Source organism: Poeciliopsis prolifica, unplaced genomic scaffold, assembly GCF_027474105.1.
Source record: "Poeciliopsis prolifica strain line A6 unplaced genomic scaffold, Auburn_PproV2 SCAFFOLD004, whole genome shotgun sequence".
NCBI lineage: Eukaryota > Metazoa > Chordata > Actinopteri > Cyprinodontiformes > Poeciliidae > Poeciliopsis > Poeciliopsis prolifica.
In genome coordinates, this window is record NW_026562379.1 from 8068701 (window position 1) to 8094130 (window position 25430).

Here is a 25430-nt window from a genome sequence, read left to right on the forward strand (position 1 = left end):
ATGCAGGAAGCCTCAACAGCAACACAAAAAGGTGCGGAAAAAAAAAAAGACAGAGGTTTGAGTCGATCAGACAAGACTTTACACTGCAATTGGTTTTCTGAGGCGGTCTACTCTACTTTCAATTGAACAGGGCTGGAAAGTGCTAACCAAGAGTGCCTTTGATGAAGATCCATATCTAGAACACCAATCTGGGAACAAGAGGTCATAGACCCTACTAGTATGAAGAGGGTCCATTCACCAGCGCAGGGTGATAAAGTGGCTACTGAGGGCTGCAGTCAAGTAAGAGGGGGAGTAAGGGCCGGCTGTCTGATTTTAACAGAGCTTTTTGTTCAGTCAGCCAGCCAAGCTGTTTTCGATTTTCTATTTCAAAACTAAAAGACCGAGAATAGACGTGTAGGCAATGTGAAGAAGCCAGTCCAGACCCAGACTAAAACTTGCTTCAAAGCAGGACAATGATAGGCTAAGGAAATCCAAACCAGGAAAATCCCACCATCGTAGGCACCAGCACTGAAACACTAGTTTTATTCTAACATCATAACCACTGGCTTCTGGCTGCCCTCCCTGAAACACAAGCCTGTGGTGATGTTAGGAAGCTGTAAGAGATAGGCGTGCTATTTCCAACATCTGTCTTTGGCCATCATAGTAAGAGCTGCCCAGAACCATCGCTACCACAGACATATTGGCAACTGAAGCAGACATTAATAATTGAAATTGTGATTCATGCAAACATGTATAGGAGCTACACAGTGCTTAATTAGATATTTACTTTAAAGAAATCTCTAATTTGTTTAAAGCAAAGAGTGTATCACCCAGATCCATATTTAACCTCCTTGAAAAAACAGCAGAACTTTAGGTATGCCTCAAGTATTCAGGATTAGGCAATAGTTATGAATCTATTGCAAAAACCTATTGCAAAATTCTTAAGTTCTCCTTTAGTTCAAGGAGAAAAATTATAGTCAACAGGAAAGGATCTTAAAAGTGACTTAACAAAACTGACTGATAATATATTCCTAGAAACTTGGAAAAGTTTCTAGGAAAAATAAAACTGCCAGACAAGCACAATAATGGAAATGGTTGGTGGTGTTAGTGCAGTCCTATATAGGGAAGCTACCCCAGGACCGACATCCCTCATTGGCTGTGTCCGTCCCTGTTATAAACAGACATGGGATGCTCTGGAGGAACTGTTTAGGCATTAACCCAAACACACGACATATCTGACAAACAGTTTACTCTCCACGTTTAATTTTTTCCAACAAAACAGTGCCTGTCCCATTTTTAGTCCAAAGCAATGCATTCCACAGCCAGGTTTCTGATGCAAGAGTGAATCATGTAAAACACTGTACAGCTCTCAATTCATGCTCACTGATGCCTTTATGATTATTATTTTGGTCCACATATGTTACAAAATGCCTGGATTTAATTATACACCATGCATACATTAGAGGTTGTATGGCCTGCAGATGGACACTTGATAAATAAATTCCCACTAGACCACACTGTTTTCATGTTGCATGCCTCACATTCCACCTCTGTTTTACAATCACTAATGTGCTTCTCACAGCTTTCTTGTTTTCCTCTAATGTGACCAAAAATGACTTGTGGTCTAAGCGGCAAAATGGTTTCAGCTCTGGATGATGAATTACTCTTCTATTTTAAGCTCAGTGTCGCCTCCATGGCTAATAGGAGCTTAAAACGCACAAAAAAAGTTGTCACATTCCTTTATCTTAAAAAGATAAATGAATGCAAAACTCCTCAAACTTAACTGATTGAGAAGACGTAAACCAGAATTTGATAACATGAAATGTTAGTGTTTTGCAATACGAGATGGAATTGATTTCCAGCATGAGGGTGACAGTGTAAACTCTCACACAAACTGACTTTTTTATCTACCACTCTCTAGTTCTCTGCCTTTCTCTTAACACCACAAATCAAAACACACACAAACACACAGATGGGTTGTGACTCATTTCATCAAAGAATGACTGGACTTCAGGGGATAGCGTGCTGCTTCATTAGACTATGTGACTGGTCATGAGAAAAGCAATGACCATATCTTGTAAAATTCCATTTAGTGAGTCACAATTTGCCCAGCACTACCTTGTAACCTTGTATATAAAAAAAAAAAAAAAAAAAATCAGAAGCTGTACAACAGCACATGGAGTTTGTATAAATCAGGATACAAATTGTCAAATAAAAGTGATCCATTTTATATAAGAAAAATAATCAGCATTTATTAAAATGCTAATTATTAAAATAGGACTTTTTAATAAATGCTGATTTGACAAGAAAAAAAAGACAGAATGGTAAAAAATTAAGTAATGACTCCAATTTATGCTACAGTGTTTCAACTGAAAGCTTTAAATCTGTACCCAATTTCTAATTCCAAAGAATTATTAAAGTACAGGTCATCGTAAGGAATGAGAACTGTATCAACATTTAAGAGTACACAGCCTCAAAAACACAACCTTTCCATATCGTTTTGATTGGGTTAGTCAGTCAATCAATACGCCTTTCATTATGTAGGCCCAACACACATATAGTCTGTGGCTGTACCCCATTTATTCCGCTAATTACAGAACCAGACACAGACACAAAAAGCAGCTGGTGTGCAGTAAAAAAGAAAAAAAAAAGTTACGAAAATCTGGAGCATATGGTTTTAAAAAAAAGGGGTGGCATGGCCTCATTGTGGACAGTTAAACATCCGTGTTGAAACAAACATTTTAGGTCCATTTATTTTGGATCTCTATTTTATTGTATTTTATTTTATTTTTCACTGCTCCAGAAAAGGGATGCATTTCCCCCTAAATAAAAAGCACTCAAGCCAATGTTTAGACTTTAAATTTTGTATCAAACTACACCAGAATGAGTTCGGTAAGACTGGTAATGTAAAGAGGGCATAGGCATGAGCGAGTGCCAAAAACTGTTCAAACACAGTCAAACAGACTCACCATCGGAGAGCCAGTGGTGTGTGGTGCAGCAGGCGTCTAGTGCCATGACTCAGGGATTACATGCTAGGAATGACTGGGGATGGGACGAAGTACGCTCACTAGGAACTCACAATATCCCACATCAAGGAGTCGTGAGAAAAACTCATGTGGCCAACAGAAAGAAATGGAAACATTGGGGGTGGGGGTAAAGAAAAAAGAGGGGGAGGATTGCTTGAGGACTAGTGGGTGGGTAATTGACTAGAGTTACACAAAAACTCTTGTTTGTGGTAGACTTCCCCTACCCAAGTAATATATTTTTTATTTGGTTTGTTTTTTTAATTTTTTGTGAAAAGTGAGTCAATAAGATGGTGTAAGCTGAAGGCTTCCAGGAGATGCACTACATTTGGATTATTGTTCATTCAGACCATTTACTGCCATCGAACTGATCACACCTTGGTTGTTCTTTAAACCTTAAGATCCTGACTCTACATATGTTTATCATTCAGTAGAGTGCTGTATCTGCAACCGACACGCCTTTCTTTATGACTAAACTTTATAAGCAAAAATTAAGGCGTGTAGTCACTAGGGAAGCATTGTGAAAGGACCTACGCAGTACATGGTTTTATGTGCAGATGACAGGCTCAATCAAGAAGCATTAAATGAAGCACTGACTAGATAGGGGGAATAAGCTATGTTATAGATTTAATGTACAGCATGGTAAGTAAAGAAAGATGAGGTCATTGTGGAAAAGCACAGACCTCCACTTCATGCTGGCCAGCACAGGGAGGCCAATTGTCAAAGTAAGCAAATTCAAAACAGAAGGTCAAAACACACTCTGATACAATTTTGGTGCTGTAATGAACTGATTTGAACAACTAATGTTTGATTCTTACAGCCAGAACAGTCTCAGCTTCACCTAAAAAAAGGAAATTATTTGCACTGCTTGGTGAGATTCACAGACCACATGAAGAAGGGTTAGGATCACCCAAACAGTGTTTACACAAGCCACACTCTCAAATATTGTCATATATTACACTGTGCTACTTAAGTAGCGTTGACACAATACATGATAATAAAAATGGAACCTTATGCAACTCTCTGTCCTTGCTCCATAAAGCCGCAAAATGGGAATCTCCACAGAAAAGAAAGTCTGACGTAGTTCTGGAAGTCATCTCTGTGGCATGACTTGTATGTGCTTGTACTGTATTTGACTGGCATGGAAGTAGATGCCATATAAGGCCTTGCTACATGAGCATCAGTGCTGCACTGCGTTGATCAGATAAAAGTGAGCCTCCCTTCAAGGTCTCTCCAAGCGTCCATGCATGCCACCCAGCAGGGCATGCTCGGAAGCATTCCAGTCAGCCACTGAACCCCAAATTTCAGGTCTTATGAAACCAAGCAGTCAAGTGGGAGAAAGCTGAAAAGTATGTCTCATCCTGTAAATGATTGGCAAGTCTTTTCATTAGCAACTGTATGAAATTTTGCTTGATTGTGTTGTACTCCTAAAGATTACAGACCATCTTTTCAACACCTTCTCTGGAAAGCTAAGTTTTGTTATGACTACACAAAGCTGTCGGTAGCAAAATATCGTGGTCTGGGTTACCATGAAAAAAAAAAAAGTGTACTTTGCTGGGAATTACTCACTGTAGCGCTAGGGAGGAGGAGTGAGGGACAGCATAAGAGCTTGGGGAAACATTAGAAGCTGTGTTTGGTTGTACCTCTGACCCTGGCGTTGTGTGAGCGCTTTGAAAGAAATTACCTCAGCTGGAGGGTGAGGACAGCCCCACGAAAGCCGACACTGGCAGCACTTCCGTCACAAAAGAAAACAAATAGTATAGTAAGGTGGGCTGGAAACAGCCTAAGCATGTATATGTGTATGACTGTGATGCAGGTTTTTCGCAGAAAAGGTGACTGCTGCAATTCTAACAGAGCAACAAAAAGTTCAGCAGAAACTTCCACTACTTCTCAGTGGCAGTCCAGCACATCCTTTAAAAAATAATGATCATAATTTAAATTCTGGCATTTGAACTCAGCTTTAAACTTTTTAGAAGTTTAAGGCTGAACTTGCCTTCAACTATGTTGCTTTAGGTACTGGGAGTACATTTATCTTGTAAGCATAGTAACACCAAAAAGTAAACACAACCGTATATGCGGAGGCAGTTGAAGCAGTTTCACTTGGGTTTTGAACTCCTCCTTCACAGGCTTGCTATGACCCGAGTGCACTCAAGTGAGAGTAAGAGGGGCCGAGCATTGTGAAATGGTTTTGCAAGATAGTGCTACGGTCTGGCAACATAACCACGCCTGTCAGCACATTTTTGTGTTTGCAAGGTATATATGTATTTAGGCTTTGCTCTGCAGGTATTGACAGCAGGGAGAAGCTGGTTATTGTGGTGAATCACTGCTCCTTTAGTCGATCAACTCTGGCAATTAGTGTCAGATTGCCATAATGCATCGTTACTAGCTTGCTTCTCAGCTAACAGAAATCAAAATGCCACCTGAGGTGGCAGGGAAATTGATGTAAAAAGAAAAAAAAGTGAAAAATGCAAATCAGTCAAACAAAAACTTTAAGTACAAGAAGTGAAACTATACAACGTTTTAAAATCCAAAATAGCTCAAAACTGTGGCCAAACCCATCACTACTGCTTGTATAATCCTTCCAGTGAGCCAAGAGCTTGAGAGGCAAGCCTCAGCAGTGCAGATTCATCACCTCAGCCTGCCTCTCCTTTCGTCTGGATACTCCGTTTCAGCCTCTTAGGAGAAGGAGGAGGAGGCGAAGGTAGGGAGGACAGAGGAAAGGGAGGCAATGGAGAGGGGGGCTATTAGGGACCACTGATTGTCTCCAAGGTGAAAAGTCAAAGCTCTTCCCTGCATGACATGGGATATGTAGAGATGGGTAGGAGAAGAAGGGAATAAGTTGCACAACATAATCTCAAAACACATAACTATTAACTAAATATGAGCAATGTCTCAATTAGACATCTAAGAATTCAGAATGAGAAAAAGTAAGATACTCAAAAATGCCATGTTTCATTAACATGTCCCAGCTAGGGGAAATGTTATCACATTTAAACTTATTACAATCATCAGTAATTGATGCAAAGTGTTCGTACAACTTTAAGATAATAGGAAATGCACGTTTAGGCTAATGTAAAGTTAATAGCCCAATGCATTCAATAACAATGACGTGAAACACGCATACAGTACGGCACAGCCTATTGCATGACTGTGAAGCCTCAGGCGTGACAGTATTTTTCTTTGCGTGTTCTCCAATATTGAGCAACAAAGCAGTCTTAGTACATTAAAGGCGTCCAGGACGTTTTGTCCCCCCCACTTTTAGCGCGTCTAATTGATGAGTATGAACACTGAGGTTCACTCATCAACGTAATCTGTCACCGAGCGGGTCGCCTTAGCTACGAGGGGGAAAAAACATCTAAGGAGTGATGTTAGTCCCGTGTAAACTGTCAAAACGCTTAATAAGAGGAATAGTTGTATTACTCACCGTCCATCTTTTCAGCCTTTATGATCGTTAACGTCGGTTTCATATCGACAGCTGCCGTCATGATCATCAGATCAGCGTGGTTTGAAAAAAAAATGCCGCGTCCCTTTTTTTGTGTTATTTTAACAGCTCCAAAAGTGGGGGGGAAGAAACTCAATAAGTGGTTGAAATGTCTCCTCCTTTGACGAATCTAATTCTATTCTCCCCACACTACAACACGATTGAGATTCTTTTACTCTAACTTATCTCGTTGTCTCTCTCGCCGATGCATACACACACACTCCCTCTTTTCCTCGTTCTTTCTCACTCACACACTCCTTCCTCTCTATCTCTAGCCATGGGCGTTGCATTTTGCACAGACCCGGAGCGCTACGACTGTCGAAGGGGGCGGCGTTTGAGGGGTTGACTTGCCAGTTGATTCACAATTCAATTACTATGTCCCACTCTTGCCACCCCACCCCACCCTCCCACTCACACCCACACACACACACACACACACGCACACGCACGCAAAGACCCAATCACACCTCCTCATTTTGTAGTGTGACAATTCTCTTGCCAAGACCACAGAACGTCATCAAACGTATCACTCGTTCCCGAAAATTCCTCTTTTTCCAGGAATATGAGAACAGTTTGAAAAGTAGGGCTCCATGTTGCGTGCCTTCCATAACTTATTCATTATTTAGGCAAATTATTTCTAAATGACACTACAAAGAGTTTATTAAAAGGCTTTAATGTTTGGTATTTTGAGCCATGATGTTTGGAGTCTGACTTCAATGGAATCATACTTTGCAACTGCTAGAGGCGCTGGGGCCGCAAGACCATGTGGACTAACATGTCAAGTTGTATTGTTAAAAAAGAAAAAAAAAAAAAAAAAGAAAAGAAAAGCTTAATTGTGTCCTTTATTTATTGAAATTTATAATTAATTTATCCATTGCACTTGATTGAATTCCAATTTATAATAAGAACCACAACTTTAATTGCTGGGAAATTATTGCATTCATGTTGTAAATGGTTGTACAGCTCCGCAAGTATGTGGTTCTTGCAAATGCTACATTTGCATCTTGGAGTCTGACTTCAATGGAATCATACTTTGCAACTGCTAGAGGCGCTGGGGCCCCAAACATCGTACTTTGGCATCGTCTTTCTGAAACTATGTTGGTGTAAGCCTGTTCAGAGGACAGGACTGACATTAGTATGGCAGTCAAATATAGATAAGGATGCTAGTAAAACTGTTAACAAATTGCACCTCATCACAAATAATGTTTATGTAATAAACAGTGTGAAGTATTACTGTCTGCTAGTCTGTTTGCCTCATTGTTGGCTTATTAGGTAGCTGCAAAACAACAAAATGATAGATGAAACATGAATGGTTCAATGTTTCCAGAATAACAGTGACAGTTCTTGTGTGCATTGCAGTCTGGGCAGGTTCCCCCTTCTCTATGTTCAACCAAAAGTGTCTACGCCCAGCACAAAATCTATCCGGAAAAATAAATTAATTAATGTGATTAATCAGAAATCTAAAGAAACTCAGTGAATGTTAATTTCCTAACAATGAGTCTTGGTGGAAAGTTGGATTTCTATAGTGATGATTGGATTTATTTCTACCCTATTTTTGATGTCTCAGACAATCATAGTTTTTGTTCACATGCACCAATGACAAACTGTTATAAAATGCCTACATAATTAGATAGTCTATTTTTGATCAGTTGGTATTTTTGCTTTTGATTTTTGCTTCAATTTAAGTGGGCTCTATTCTCACAGAAGCAATGTGCTTTCTTGCAGTTTCTTCCACTTAAAAAAAGTAACATCTCAAATTGGGCTTTAAAGTATCTCTGTGTTTACTGTAAGACTAATCGGTGTAACTCTTGCCAACTTACACTTCTACAGTTTTCAATTAGACATAGCTAAATCCGAGTGAAAGTCCTTAAAAACATTGAAATTGTTCTTTAATTTAGTAAGGAATCATAGTTACTTTAACGTCATTGATCACCCAAAATGCATATTAGTACTTCTTGCAAAAAAAAAAAAAAATGGTTTAGAGCGTTGTTTCGCCGCCCACAGGCCTTGCAACTTGGAGGAGGCAACATTATCACTCATATTAAAAAAAGACACTTGGTCTCTAACTGGGAGCAAAAAAAAAGAGTAGATGGACACAATGTAGTTACTTTCCACTGTGTTTTAAACCTTAATCTTTCTATAATTGTGACTGAAAACTAAACAATTTACAGGGGTAAAATAGAAAAAGAATTCATATTACGGTATAGCTTCTTTCATTCAAAACATCTCTTTAAAGTCTTTGGCAGGCCCAGCCTTCCCCATAACTCACCCCCATAAACACTTCAGAGTATTTCCTGTTCACCTCTTACAGATCAATAAAACCTGCCATGTCTATTTACTTCACATTACTGAATCAGTTAAAAGTGCCTAAAATGAAACTTCACAAATAGATGCACACATCCATCTAGGTAAAGTTTAAAAATAGTTCAGTCTTTCTAACTTTAATTTTAATCTAATAATAAAATCTGCCAAACCAGGGTTGCTGTCACCATGATCATCAATGAAAATCCAGTTTCCTAAGGTAAACTGGGTGCTCTAGTTCTAATTTAGCCCCCTTTTATGAAGTTTTGTGCTTTCATATTGACAGTAATCAGGAACAATGGTCATGTCTTGCTGGAAATTGAATCAAAATCTTGTTCTGCCACTGAAAATGAACAATGACAAGAGAAAGATTGGGCTCTCCAGCCACAGTAAGTCTGTGCACAATGCTTTGCCATTAGGGGCTATCTCCCATGGCAACAGAAACTCTAATAACAGATTCTAATATTATTGCCTTTAACAACAACAAGAAAATTGAATGTTCAGGATAGACGTGGAATGATGCAAGTACTATCTGACGTTCATTACTGAAACAATCTACATGGTTTCTGCACCAGGTTCCTATTTTCTAAGCAACCAACCTCATTGTGACTGACAGCTTGCCCATTATTACAATACCTGTGCATATGCCTTATGCATGTATTTCTAAATGGGATGATCTGGAAAGAGACAGGGGAGCCAGGATTATTGATCACATATAGATTTTTAAACCGGTGGTACTTCACTGGCTCCATTAGCCACCCCGTATCAGGTTTCATTGGTATGATAGCAGTCTCATCTGAGAGGAGCACTAGTGGATTTTGCATTGAGAAGAGTTGCCTCACCAGAGGGGCTGAGGGTGGAAAAGAATGAAATAGTACCTCTCAATTCACATCAGCTATGCTGATCATCACTCGCTTGCTCTTTCTGACTGAACCTCTGTTTTCTGTTAATGAACTCCCTTCATTTCTGTTCTTAGAAGGACAGCCTGGGTTCCTTTGCGCCCGAGGGCAGCCATTTAAGGTTTAATGGCATTGCTGACTAACATTGAGTCTGGAGTCACTGTAGGACATTTTACTTTGGGCGTTCTTTTGGTTTTACTTACCGAAATCAGTTTAACTGCAGCAAAAAGCCAATTTAATTTCATTTTCTGTTTTGGTCATTTTCTCCCTTTGCAAAAGGTTATAGCAGCTAATTCAGTATAAAATATAACAGCATAAAAGTAAACTCCTTCCTTGATCACAAATCCATTCTTTAGATCATAATTGATGTAATTAATGGGATATTTCAGGAAATTTGAGGTGAGGCACTGGCAAAAGGTAAAAAGCATTTAACAGCTTACAAAAAGCAGTTTTTATTTATAAAACCAAATTGTTTGCCATCTAAAGGATGAAAGAGGAGCCAAAACTAAGACAGAGTTTTACCATCTTAAAATACTTTCAAACCCAAAATTCTCAAGTTTATTCTAATTCTATTTAATGAACCTTTAACACGTTGTCACCTTTGCATAGAATTAACAACTAATTAATTTGCAGTTAGGGATAAAGTAGTAACCTTTATAGCAGTAAACATGAATGTCGTTTTGATGATTATGTTGATGATTTTACTCATCCTTCTGGGAGTTATCCTGTGTTGGATTTGTCCATAAAATTATAGGTGAAAATTATGTTGCATCAGACTGTCCTGTGTTCAAGTTGAGTTGAAATACCAATGTGAGTCTGCAGTTGTTGAGTTTCGAACTAGTATTAGTTAGTATTAGTCTCATGGTAATTCATTTCTCTTCATGTTATCTGAACAACAGGGACATGCAGTCAGGGGAGGCAGGTGAGGCAGGTCCTCACCTGCCATCATGGAAAAATGATATGATAAAATAATTTATATAGCTATTTTCACCATCTGGTTTGTACTATAAAGTGTTTATTTTTCATTTAGCTTAACAAATTCTGATTATTTTTTCTACAAAATTGATGAATTTTCGCATTTTCCCATTCAAATGCTCAGAAGCGCAGCTGGTGAGGCTGCAGCAAGCTGAGCTTCACCTGGGATTGCGCAACCTCTCGCTAACTGAACTGGCTGCCATTCTATGATTATGTTCCTCTCGTCTGTACGTCGCCAACAAAATGGCTAAAACACATTTAATGTATGAGCTGATGTTCTAGAATTTAGCTTATGTTTATAATCTAATTTTTTTCTCACCAACTGTGTGTGCAACGTGTTTTGTGTGCTGGGGAGTGATCATAAACAGCAGAGAACAGACTCGAGGTCAGGCAGGCAGTTCTCTTGTCTCATGGCAGGGGGCGCTCATGATCCCAGACATTGTGACTCCACAACTGCAGAGGAAGAGAGAGTAACAGCGAGCTGCAAATACAGTAAGGCCAAGTTCAGCGATATATGTATAGTTTTCTCCTCGTGCCACAGCAATCACTTATTAATAGTCGCAAAATAAACATTAAGCCTAATACCATACCACTCCAACAGTCTGAATGTCCAGCTCTTGTTTTTTTTTTTTTTTTTGTGTTTTGTGTGTGTGTGTGTGTGGCGTTAGCAGTTGCTATGGCAACGAGTCTGCGCGTAGCTGCTCTGATTCAGGGAGAAAGAAGTGGTTTGAGTGAGTTTTTCCCCTTTGCTTTTGAGCACAGCACAAAATTAATAACATCTACATTTTCAAGAGTGATTGAGTTAATGGAATTATTCATGCATGGCATGTAAAAGAATAGTTTTTTTTTTGTCCTCCAGCCTTGTCCGCATGCGCAAAATTTCCTTTTGTAAACAATAACATGCAGGTGGTCTACATATCTCACTGCTGAACAAACATACATAACATTGTCATAACAAACACGATGTGCAACCGATTGAAGAGATACAAAGTGTCAGATACTTAAACGATGTTTGCTACATTTGGTGTTTTCCATGTACAGCAGCCATATTGGATACTAAATTCAGTACTGCTCAACTCTCAGATTTTTTTATTTGCTTTTTTTTTGGCTAAGTGACAATTTGAAGTTCAATACAACAGTATTGTATTATAAACTGCAATGATGATTTTGAGATCTGATAGGTCTTGCTTGACTAGCCCTAATTGTCATCCTGGGTGGCAATCAATCTGGATTTATACTGAACGAGACACCAAGATGGTTATCTAGGGCAAGTGAGATATTAAGTGATTATATCCTTTCAACAGAACTTGTTTAATGCAATAATCTCAGATCCAATGACACTATAAGCCCCTAATCTTTTGTTATTTCCAATGAATAGCAAAAGCAAAATATGCTCTTATTATGAGGGTGGAAATAAGGAGCACAGTCAACACTGATTAAGCACACAACAGCCAATTTTATATTAGTTTAGGAAGTTTTTGTTCTAAGCAACTATTGTTAAAACAAACTGTGTCTTTTCCTGTCTACTCAATGTGATTGTTAATTGTCTTCCAGTCAGAAAACAGACATCCAGTGTGTGTACTAGACCTGTCTCCGATCAAAGAAGTTTGGTTTCAGCATCTCCTATCTTCACCTGGCAAATGCTGTTTCCATGGTTTTGACAGTTAGCAGGCTTCACTCATTTGTGCTGCAGCGCAGCAGCCACAGGCTAGAGCAATTTTCTCTCTCTCTCTCTCTCTCTCTGTCTCTCTCTCTTTCTTGCTCTCTCTCTCTATCTATCTTTGCTGCTTTCTGCCACTGCTGGCTGTCTCTCATTGGCACATCTGCGTTGCCTGCCTGTCTGTAATCCTTAGATGTAACCGTTGCACCTGCTGCTTTTCACAGAGTTAACGGAAAGGTTATTCGATTTAGAGCAATCCGTACAGCTGTCAAGTGATATTTGTGTTTGATGTTGGCACCCTCCCAGCAGGTTGCAAGGGTTAGTTCTGCTCAAAGTCTTTTGAGTTCTTTTCTTGTTCCCCCCCTTCACGTCTGAAACTGCTAAATGGTGATCCATATGTAGGATTAAACTGAAACATGTCTCAGACAAAAGATAGAGTATGACGTGATGTGTTCGGTATGGCATGTGAATAGATACCATTTAGCATGTCATCAATCAGCCACTCATTTATAGCCACTCAAGTATGCACACAGACGGGTGATGGACGCACACACATGGACACACACTCATAGGGACAAAGAGAAAGAGGCCAGACAGTCAAACAGTAAAACAGTGGGGTTCTTGTGGCCGCTGTCTGGCAGCTCAGTCACAGCTCTATCTGTAGTGGGCCGCTGTGTGAAGGTGCCACAGGCTGGATGCACTCCTGCTGAGATCAGACACTCAGTTGAGAAAAGAACCCTCCACATGTGAGCGTGTGGCTGTGCTCGTGTACATCTCTTCCCTAGAACTCACATTCCAAACTATCTCCCGATAGCATGCGATGATGTGCGCGTCTGCTACTGAATAATGTGCATGTAAGTGCACTGGGAAAGTAGCGGGGGCCTCCCTGAACAAAGGCTCGGCTCTTTTCTGAACAATTAGCTTCGCTAAAAAGGACATCTCTTCCTCCATTAGCGGCACCACGTGCCCCCCATCACTCCATTGTGCTGATAATTCAATTATCCCCACCCCCCTCTGAGGCTCTTTGCCTCCCAGACTTCCCTCTCTCTGTCTTCCCCTCCCACCTCACTTTTAGAAGCACACTTTGAGAAGAGCCTCTTCTACCTCAGATCTAGAGGTTTTTGGGGAAGTAAGTGTTTTTAATTTATTGTGCATTACAGTCAACAGTAACTCTCAAAGAAATGGTACTATAAATCAGCCATGCAGTAGCAGAATAGAAGCAGCTGATGTTATTTTTGATAAACTGTCTTATTTCATTTAAGGTCAGACATGAGCATAGATGACCCCAAGCTACCACAGACTTATCTGGAGTCTTACAAATTTGTATTCACACAACTTCACACGTATTCACGGAAACAATTTTTAGGTCACTCTCATTCCACATAGCAGAGAATATCATCATGCCTTACGATTCATTCAAACAAAGGGGGAATCTCTCTAAGGGCTTATTAAAGAACCACCTTTCCTGATGAGCTGGCATCTGTTGCATCATGTCCCATCAATGATTGCGTAGTTTTTGGAACTGTGTGTTCTCCAGTTAAGATCTGCAATGAGTCATTGCATTAGCAGAGGGAACTTACCACACAATACTTCCTTGAAATAAAACTTACGGTACACTGGAAAAGGGAAGACAGAATATGGTGTGTTTGGATGATTTTACAGTAACACACCAATTTTGTAAATTTGAAGTCAGTCTAGCAAAGTCTCACCCACTTGCATTTTGCTTTATATGGTAAAAAAAAAAAAAAAACAATTTCAAAAAAGCAATTGTTGACAAATATTGTGACTGTTTTAATCATTTGGAGACTCATATTGTAATTGATAGCTTCTTCTGTGTTTAAAACTAGTTGTATTTTGCTCGTAATTAAAGCCAATATAGGCTGATCCCATCCTTGCTGTCAGCCATAACAAATAATTTGTTTTACTGCGACTTTTTTCAAACTAGATGTTAGATAGTAAATGCTAGCAACTTTTAGCAACTTTGAATGAAAACAGTAAAATCGTAGTGAAAATAATGTGTCTGATTTAATTCAGCCTTGAGCGTCCAATTAAAATTAATCAGTTGGGTTGGATCAAGTTCAGACAATGCCTGTGTTTGGTCTGAATTGGGTTGGAGTTTTTAAAGACCAATCTAAACCCTATCACAGATTTTTACTTTAGATGTGGATCAGGAGAAATTTGTGAGGCTTGGAGTTCAGACCCCAGCAGGTGAAATGCTCACAATTTAACCTAAGTTGTTTCATATTATTGTTTATATGTCACTATTGGGATCACAGTAAGTGGCGGAGAAAAAGATCTGTCATAAATAAATTCATTAAAACGTTTATGTCAATACAAAAACAAATCTCATATTTGTACTTTTTTACTAAATATTGTTCATCTGAATTAGAAACTGGTTGTATTGCTGTATTATTTTTCATTGTTCATGTTTTAAAGAAAAAACTAAAATCAAACTTAAAGAGGTAGGTCAGTTTTTTAGGCAGTGTTCATGACTAACATAGTAGCTAATCATTAGAAAAAGCAAACAGAAAAATATGATTAGCTCATGACTTATTATTAACAAAGTCACAGGAAATGGGTCGTAAAAGAAAACTGAGCAAAGGCTTTCTTTGATGTGTTACTTCTCCAAGCCTGTTTCAAGGAGGACAAGGATCCAGTGTAATGCTAAGTTTCACTTCTCACTCAACAAAGCCTAAAACTAAAATCTACAAATGTTCCAGCTGGTAGAAACAGATTGTCTCTTTCCTCTGTTAATTGACTAGCCTGGGTGTTTACATCATACTGTGCAGTTCAAATATAGGACCAAGGAGCTATCCAACCCATTCCTCCACAGTTGTCTGTTGGTTTTCCGTGTTTCCACTCTTGTTTTGTTACATTGTTAGAGGGGGAAGTGTGCACTGGTCTGATTAGCATCACTGTTTCCTCCTTTCCCATAACCCCCTGGACCCCAGCAGGCTGCCTGTTTACTTTTAGAAATAAAAAATGGGCCTGCGCCCGTGAGGACGTGCCCCTCATCAGAGACGGGGCCCCCCTTTCCTCCCTCTTTCCCTCCACTCCTCTCCCCACCATCACCACCGCCAGAGCTCCACATCTCAGATCCTCCTCTTCTTCTCTTCTCCTCCCACTGTCACTGTTACAGTCCTGTGTCTTATCCCATTTCCTTATCCGTCCTCTCTCCTAAAACTGTATTCCTCCCTCTCCCTTTTGCTCGATCCCCCACAAGTCCCCTCCTATTTCGACTGTCCAGCTGTCAAATCATATCAAATAAAACGCAGGCCGATGGTCCCTGAGAGGCAGATCACAGCTGTGGCTCCATGCACTAAATGTGAGTGCATGTTTAAATGTACACTGAACTCACAAGTGCCTGGGAGTGGATTTGTGTGCTATCTGTGTGTGTGTGCGTGTGTGTGCATGCATGCAAGTGTGTGTGTGTGTTTCTGCTTTACTGAATGGAAGGATGCTGTAATACAATACTTGCCAGAGTGCAGGGTGTGAATTTAATGAATGAATACGTGGAGTGTGCATCACTGGATGATGTTAGCAGGATGTACACATATATGTAGGACATATCTGTGCCTGGATTTCGGTGAGACTGCACAGACAAATACACTTCATCTTCTTTTCTTTCATTCTTGTCCTCCCCATGCAGACACATATAAATAATTTCCAAAGTGGGAAGTTACAGCAGGTTCCCTTGGTGTAAGTGTTGGATGGTTGAAGAGTGGAGCTGTATAAACAACACTATGGCATGGCTGTCGTCAGGAAGGAGTGTGTGTGACATTGGGCTCAGGGCCAAACATACAAAGTTTCTTTTTTCTTCTTTTTTCAATTTCCAACTCCCCCCCTCTCCCTCTTTCCCATCTGTTCTGAACTGCTTCTTTCTCACACTGTCACATTTAATTTCACAAACACTTAATCTATTTGCAACAAAAAACGCAATATTAGATCCAAAATATTAAACCTTTTAAGTAAAAAGCCAACATGTTATGTGGAATCAAAACTATTGCAACAAGTCTTAGTTCTGAGGCATGTACGCTGAAAGCTATCTGCAAAAACACTTTGTCTCCTTAAAGACATGTTCTTTGGGCAAGAAAAAGTGCTGTTAAAATGCTTACGTTTAAAGAGAGATTCGGACAACTGAGCTTAGTCTGAATAAAACATGTGGGACTTGTAAGAATAATTTACTGTTTGTTTTAATATTTGTGGTAGAGAGGGCAACATTCACGTTATTCATTGTAATTAACTTATGTTTCATTTTTGATTGGGTGGATGAATTTAGAGGAACCTCTCAATCATTAGAGAGATTCTTCTCTAATGACTTTGTTGTAAAACATACAACAATGCACACAATCACTGCTAAAAACATGAACAAAACTGTTGCTGCACTTCTTTAACCTTGAGCTTTTCAAACTGCATTTTGATTCAGCCCCCATATTACTCAGACACTCCTTAAATGATATCCAATGCAATCAATTGGTCTTGCCAAGTCAACCTACAAAGACAACTGAGTGTACCTGTGTGTAATTTAAACCTCATTAAGAATGCAGGTGTTCTGTCACCTAAAATATATGTCAATGAACATGTGTGAACAAATAATCATGAAGACCAAGGAACACAGAAGGTCAGGGATATGGTTTAAAATAGAGTTATATTATAAAATAATATATCAAGTTCTGAACATGTTATACCGATTTGTTGGTTCAATTGTACAGTTTGGAATGTGAAAAATTGGGGAAGGAAAGGTCAAGACACCTGTCGTAACTCTGGAGGAGCAGCAATGATCCACTTTTTGGCTTGGAGCGTGTGTTGATAAGAAAACTATTAGTCATGCAAAAAAAAAAAAAAGTAATTGCTGAAAGAATGCCATAAGATCTCCTACTTGAAGCCTGACATGTGGAAGAAGGTGCGATGCTCAGATAGAACTAAAGTTCAACTCTTTGGGCAACGTGTGCAGATGACTAATGCTGAATGTCACTCTATTCACTCCACCTCATGGTGAAACTTAAAGGTGGAAGCATCATACTATGGACAAACGTTTCTTCAGGAGGTGCAGGGAATCTGGTCAGAGATGGTGACAAGATGGAGCAACACACATATGAGATAAACATTCAGTAAAAACTATGCACTGCAACAGACTTGAGATTGAGACAGAGATTCCCCTATCAGCAGGACAAGAACCCTGAAACTTAATTTCTTTGCCTGGAATGGTTTAGACATGTTTCAGAATTATGTAGCCGAAATCCAAATTGAAACATTCAGTCTATTTATTTATTTTACTTTTGAAAACTGTTCTTTGCGTTGAGATAAAACACACTGGGATTTGTAGTTGCATGAAAAAAAAAAAAAAAAACGAAAACCAGTATGAAGACTGTTATCTGGCACTGTATTTGGAAAAAAAAAGAACTTTTTCAAGAGTTTGAGAGAAATGAGTCAAAGCAACGGCTCAGCATGTGGAGACTGTGTCAGAGGTTTTTAGCTGCCTTTGAGGTTAACAGCAACTCATAATGGCCTGTGCCTGTAGCACAGAAACCTCAGCAACTTTGTGTGACACCCCTGCGTAGATGTAAATGACTTGAGTATCTCCAGGTGTCTAAAAATGTTAAAAATGTGATCTGCTTTGGTTTGAGTGGCGGACGAGAGCAAATAAAAGGTCAACGTTCTGCCATTTTTTTCCACTTAGCAGCAATGTTTACGTCAACAGTTTCGCGCTGGGAGGAATGAAGCAAACGCTCCAAAGGAGTGTGTCTCTGGCAACAAACATCAGCAAATCCCATCAAATCCTCACTCCCTCTCATGCAGTCACAAATATGCATACACACACATTTGGTTACTTAGCCCCCCAACTCCTTCCTTGAACTCAACCTCCCTTCACTACCACCTCTCCTGGGACCAAACTTGAGGCTTGGGAAAAAGATGGCCGCCCTTTGGCCCCTGTCTTGCCCCCTTGCATCCAGCACAGGGAGGTGACGGAAGAAAGCTTGTGTCCCCCAGGCACCCCCACCCTCCTTCCATGGCATGCATCCCAGTCCACCAGCATCAATCACTTTAGAGGACTACAAGAGGCCAGAGTCAAACACAGGGAAATGCACTGGAAAGAATGTTCTGGCTTAAAATAAAACTGATTTGAAAAACAATGAAATAAAATCTAGAATGAGATGAGAGGGGGCAGTAAGTATTTGGGGAATGTCTCTGTCCCCAGAAATACAAGAGGAGGAAGACAGGATAAACAGAAGTATTGAAGGGCGAAGGAGGGCGTCTGGTAAAGGCATTGCCCTCAGGGTCGGCATAACCATCATCCCTTGTGCGGCAGATCAGGAAGAGCAGGCCAAGCTGAGACTTCACATGTGTGTTCAAGTGAAAGTTTGCTTGTATAGCTAGTTTTGTGGAGAAGGAAATTTGTTTACCTCAGAAGTCAGCTGGACTGAATCTTCACATGCTAGATTCAGGTTTGAATTAAAGCTTAAGATGAGTTTTGAGTTTACAAGAAACTGTTAAGGTCTTCATGATGTTATTTGTTGACTTATGTTCTCCAAGAAACCAAAGACACTTTCACAGAACACCTGGATTTATACTGAGAATAAATTCTACACAGAGGGAGTCTATCTACATCTCTGACTACCTTTGGAGGTAATTGGCCACACAGGACTATATTTAAGAGTATTAGGTAAGGGGATTGACTATGAATGTACAGCACAGAAAGAAGTCCTAAAAATATTGTCATTTTCATTTAACAATTATTTGCTGTCATGTATTGGTTTACCACATTAAATCACAATGAAATACATTGAATTTAATTGTTCTAACATGACAGAATGTGCAAAGTGTAAACATAAAGGATTTGAGTTTTTTTTTTACAAGTCTAGTTGCTTAAATTAGCTTTTTGTATACTCGTTGCAACCATTATCGAGATATTGTATTTCACCTAATTTCCATGATGTAGTAGTTAATCTACAACATGAAAATGTTGTAATTAAAATAAAGTTACTTTAACTATACAAGCTATAGGTACTATGCAAGCTATAGGTGCAGCTTATACAGTAAACTGACCGGAGCTGTCTCCTTATTTCTTACCTGTGGGACACATGTTATGGCCTTCTGGGACCTCCTGAAGAGGTATTTCATGTGGATGAATTGGCTGTGAGGGGTAGAACTGCTGCTGGGGGTGAACCACACCCGGGAGCTGGTTTTGAGGGCCAATTGCCATTCCTCCACTTTGTCTCTGGATACAAACAGAGGACACGTGTTCCACAGTTAATTTGCATTTATGTTTAGCACTGCATAATTAATCTGCACAGGACAGTTGTTGAAGAAGAAATTCTACTCTCTTTCTAGTGTGCACACATATTTTGTTCTTTTGACAGGTGTCAAAATGTACAATAGTTATTCATTTGATTCTGAATGTATCTTATGGTAAGATATTTCATGTTGTTTTGTGATGATCCATATGTCATCTTGGATTGATATGCCTTCAATCTACAACAAATATCAATCAGCATGGCAGTGATCAGGCTGCCAGGCTGATCACTCTGTCAGCCAGGCAGACAAAGTGATCTTTTCATTATACAATTAATATTGTATAATAATAACAAGAAGAATAAGAATAATACAGACCTTTGGGCACTTAAATAACTTAAAAATCACACTATATGTAGGAGAAAACATAAAATACAACTTTTTACTTAAAAAGACACAGAAGATTTTGAAAGATGCATTTTTTCTTTGTTTTCATGTACAGATAAGCCTTGCATCTAAATTTGACTCATCGGGTTTATCTTTGCTGTGTGTGTTTTATTTTGTTTATACAGCAGCTTATCATGGAAACATTCATGCAAGAAGCTGAACTAGCTGAAGGGGGAGTCTAAAGTCAGCACTTGACGCAGGAGCCTATGGAGATACTGGATTCTGTTTGACTACAAGGAGAGCAGGGAGGGAAAGAGCTATTAGGCCATTGCAGCTATTTTTTTTAGCATTATTATTTTTACATTTTGGAATTATAATAAGTAGATAACTAACGTAGTCTGCGTTTCCATTTTTAGCATATGGGCATAATACCAAACATGTTTCATTTTTAAACTTCTCCATCAAGTGTCTCTCTACTGGGACATTTATTTATTTCACATTTGCAATGTAAGAAAACTAACCACAATGCAAGCCTTCCAAATGTTGTTTGTCATTTATGTGTCTGACAGCCTGGCAGACAGAGTGATCTGATAAGCAGCCTCTGTTTAGGCCTAGCAGCATCTATCATCCAGGTTCACGGATGGCTAATGTGGTCAGAGGATCGGGGAGGGCAGCTTTGAGAGATTTGCATGGAGCGCCGTTATCTTCTATCGAGATTGCCAGCAAGTGGGGTAAGTTAGATAGGCACGGAAGGGAGATTTCTAGATTACGCAAAGATAGAAGAATGATAAAATCAAACCTGAAATATCTCTTGATCAGTGTGAGTGTAGAACAGCTTTCAATGTTAGACCAGCAGTTTATGTCAGGCCAGCAGTTTATGTCAGTTTGAAAACATTTTTTACCTTAATTTACATACAGAGTAGTCCACCTTTGTGAATGTTTTGCTACTCTTATCTGCTTTATTTCCATAAAGTACCACAAGCTTTTCTTCTTTTAAATCTCGCCAAATCTTTGGCTAGATTTTTCACTAACAAAGCAATTCTTACATATTTAGCACATTTGTGCATAATGATTAGCTGTATTGTGCTTGTTCCAGGTCCACTTCAAGACAGAGTGTCTTTCTGATCTTGCGATTCACAACTCACTGTTCTACCCCTGTCAAACTATTTTGAATCAGTCTTTTGTTTCTATGGAGATAATAAGCTTTGAGGGAATAACTTTTCAGCATCAGCTATACAACTGACATGGTAGCATCTCCAGCAGTCCAGACTGACTTGAATTTAAGTGAAAATGCTTAGAACGTCTGGGGCTTGAATGTAGCAATTTGGTGTCAGCATTTTGGTTTCATTGTTATTTTACAAATAATGTTGTTGATATTTTTATTGTATTATTATGGTCTCAGTAATTTGTTCCTCAACTTCCTGTATTTACTCACATTTACTGAGCATTGTGTACTCTAATGCTGATATTACTGCCCCTGCAAATTCAAGGTGAGAAGAATACACAATTTAACAATTCCAAGTTACAAAGTATTCTTCATGAGCCAGTTGGTAGCACTATGCAAATTTCCCTTATGCAAGTTACAAGTCTTATTATGAGTTTTAGATGAGTGGATGTGTGTTTAAGCTTTAACTTAATTGGATCTGTATTTGAGAATCTTATTTCAAATATTTATGGAAACCATTCTTAAAATTTCCTGGGTTGGGTAATAAAGACACTACTCAGACACTAACAATGCTTTATCTTACATACTTTAAAGCATTTTTATGTGGCAGCATTTTGGATCCTTGGTAGTAAAAATGAAACATTGAAAGAGTGAGAGACAACTTATAAATGCTGTGCAGGGCAGCCTCACCTCTGTCAGACTGCCGCAGGGCAGCTGTCGTAACAATCCAGTGACTTACCACCATCAGAGTGTGAATGTGTGCCTGAACGGGTGAATGACTGAATGTGGTGTGAAACGCTTTGGGGTAGTCTGGACTTGATGAAATGCTATACAAGTGGAGGCCATGTACCATTTGAAACACTGCATTTGGTCCCACTTTATTGGGATTGAATCATACATACCATGAATGACAAAGTAAAATTTAATAGTTTGTAGTAATCCTAAAAAAAACAAAATTGTTCCCAAATAACATTACTGAAAGCTCTTTTCTCTCAGGAGACAGGTGGAAACTGAGTATATTGTGCCATAAAGAACACTGTATTTAGCAACTAGGACTGCAATTTATTAAACAAAGTTTTCAAACTAATCCATTGATCTGACTTAGCTTCTCCTGTTTCAGGTCAGTCGAATTGTCAAAACAATTTTTATTTGTCCCACAGTAACTTAAATCTTCATCTGTTAAATTATGAAATGCTATATACATGTCTTTAAATTTAGAAGTTTACACAAATTTCCTTAGATTGCACTTCTCAAAATACTTTGTTAAAATTTTTACCCATTCTTCTTGACAGACCTGTTTTAACTTGAGTGAGGCTTGTAGGCCATTTTACTCACACACACCTTTTCAGATGTGCCAATGCATATGCATATCTCAGAAGAAAGTATGGTGGCTACTTCAATATTGATTTTGCTGTGTTGTAACCAATTTTCAACAAATTTGGTACAATGCTAAGGGTCATTGATATATTGAAAGAACCATTGGTGTCTGACGTGTCACACGTCATAACGATCATGTGTTCTCTCAATTAAAATTCACACAATACATTATTACAATAAATTTTTGCTAAGAAATGTCTAAGCATTTCACAAGTAAAAAAAAGCTATGAGTTTTCCCAACTTATGTTTGTCTCTAGGTCTTCAGGATCCAACAGTCACTTCATTGCAAATATGAAATACAACACACATATGACCCGGTGCTATATTTTTGCTCAAATTTATGTAAATTCAAGAGAACAGTTACCAAAGTGACATGGCTTCACCTTTCGACCAAGCAACTGTGGTATACAGTCTTCTCAATTTCAAAGGCAAGACTCACCACCTGAGCCAATTAGGAACTCTGTAGCTGCATCCTTCCGTATTGTCTATCAGACCAGGGAGGGGTTACCATTTGCATGTAACCTCAGTCTATTATCCTAATGTACTGGTGCTCTGCATACAAATGGAGGCATTTATTTTGCCGCTCCTTGGCCTTCACCCTTCAAATGCTCACCTGACGGGAATTCAAATGTTCCCACCAACCACTGTCTCTGAGTCTGTGTTCAGTGCTCTTATTTCGGAGGCTGGAAGAAGCCTCAGTGCTCTTCCAAACAGATTGCTGGCTTTGGAGGGGAAAGGTGTCTGCCGACAGGGATTGTCTGATTGTTTAGTGGCATTGTCAGAGGCCTGCAGGTCTCATGATTTACAATATTACTTGCTAAATAGGAGCGCATGGTGCAGTGTGGTTGTGCAACCTGGGGGAAAAAGCTGTCTTGTTCAACAACTGTTTCCTAATTGTAAGTGAAATCCTGAGGAACAATCTGTACAAACAGAAACAGTATTATTGCAATGTTGATGGATTAAAAAAGTGAGTGCACCTTATATACTGATGGAATCCAGAGTTGCTAAGCACACAGAGAGCGACTTCTGCACACATTCTTGCAACGTGAGCTCCTGACATACACACGCACACACACACACACACACACACGCATGCACGCACGCACGCACGCTCGCACACACACACACACAGACTTCAACCCCTCTTATTGCAAGCCAGCTGCGTGGTAGGTAGCCCTAACACAGAGATAATTTACGACGGAGGTCCTACCGTTGCGCCCAGACGGTCACAGGGGTGAAGAGCTGGGTAGGAAGAAACTGGATCCATGTAGTAACTCATCACGGACGCTGCGGACAGGAGAAGCAGGGCCTGCTGAATGGATCAACATTCAAACAGCCCAGGCAGGATGGGATGAGCTAACTGTCACACATTGTTTACACTCGGTGTGTACACGTGTAGAATTTGTTGTGTTTGTGAGTGGGAGGGTGAATAGCAAAAATCTGAACTACGTCCCAGCAAGGTCCAACCTCTGCTCCGAGAAGCTTCAAAAAAGTTTTTAAAAAAATACACATATACAGACGCATATATGTATATAACTGGATCTTTATTTAAGAGAATGATGTAAAGAATTCCATCCTCTACAAATCTGACAATCCCATCACTTCCCCCTCTGTCGCTTTCCTTTCCTATTATGCTATCACCTCCTTTCATCAAATTCAAATCTTCTTCTTCCTCCTCTTCCCCCTCCTCCTCTCTTCCCTTTTTCCTATACTCCTGCTCCTCCTCAACCCGCTCCCACACATTCTACTTCTCACTTAACTAGACGCGAAGCTGCAGGATTAGTACACTAGAGGGGAAGCGGTGTATATGGGCAGTAACATTCTGCAACACAGGTCCCCATCTTCCTCACATTCATATGCTAAGCAATTTGGCATTTCTAGACTGTGTGGCAGCTGCTGACAGACTGCTCAGTGTTCAATGCATGCAGATGTTCAGCAGCTCAAAAAGAGTCAGACGCGCTTGTTTCAGAGGAGAGAGGTGGGAGGAGGGATGCTCATACACAGAATGAATAGAAGTCAAATCAGTTCTGCCATTCACCTTGTTTTTTTTTTTATAAGTTGTTTTTGTTTTTGTTTTTTTTATCTAGGCAGTCTTTCAAAAAATATCTTGTGAATGTGTTAGAAGGTCTGTTGTTTACAGTAGATTTGTTATTATATGTGGGAAATTACAAAAAAGTTGAACAGAAAATTCAGTTAATATCTATTTCTTCATACACACTTATGTCCACGCACACACACACACACACTATATATATAACAAAAGACATTTGCACAGACAAAAATATAAAACAAGTAAAAGGTGAAGCACCTTAGTTGTAAAAAAAAGAAAGAAAAAGAAAGTAAAAAGAGCGCTTCACATCAACAGGCTACATCAGAATTCCTGTCGGGAGAAATTGAAACTTTACAGGCAGCACTTTTCGTCGCGCCCGGACAAAAGCCTCATTCAGTCAGTTACGTTTGGTTTAAGAGTACAAAACTTCTCACTTACCGATTGTAGTGCGCAAAGTTTCCTGCGAAGCCAGGAGTGCTGGGCAGCTAAGAATGACAGCTGAGCGGCGGACTGCAGAGATGCTGTACCTGCTCGCAGCGAGTCCCGCAGAGGAAGGAATATAATGCACGTTTCAAGTCCCTCCCTCAATCGCACGGTGATTCTCTCCAAATCCCAGTTTTCCTCTGCGTGGAGCAGTCTCTGGACTTTACGTGCAGCCAAAGTACAGGTGGCATATTGGGATGACAGATTATGCTGTATATCTACAGCACTGCAGCTCCAAAACCTTTACAGGTGCATCAAAATGAGTTGTTAAAAAGACAAACAAACAATCCTCAATATCAATATCTGCAGTTCTTTGAAAAGACACCTCCTTTTTTATTTTAAATCTAGGCAAATTCAAAAGAAATCTGTCTTGATTATACACATTTTAACATTGTATCAGGTCAAAGAAAGGATTTC

General features: G+C 39.5%; 1 protein-coding gene across 4 annotated transcripts in view; it reads right to left on the reverse strand.

Moving 5' to 3' along the window:
* Positions 1–25065, reverse strand: part of ets1 (v-ets avian erythroblastosis virus E26 oncogene homolog 1) — a 42197-nt gene extending 17132 nt beyond the window's left edge. For 2 of the 4 annotated variants that reach the window (XM_055028482.1, XM_055028480.1), the window contains exons 1-3: positions 24969–25050; positions 23691–23767; positions 19390–19537 (exon numbers count right to left, since the gene is read on the reverse strand). In XM_055028482.1, coding sequence (XP_054884457.1) covers positions 19390–19537; positions 23691–23759 — 217 coding nt within the window. In that variant the 5' untranslated portion in view covers positions 23760–23767; positions 24969–25050. Of the gene's footprint in view, positions 1–6426; positions 6832–19389; positions 19538–23690; positions 23793–24968 lie in introns of those variants that run through there. The other 2 variants (XM_055028481.1, XM_055028483.1) reach the window with 2 other exon arrangements.
* Positions 25066–25430: the final 365 nt, after the last annotated feature.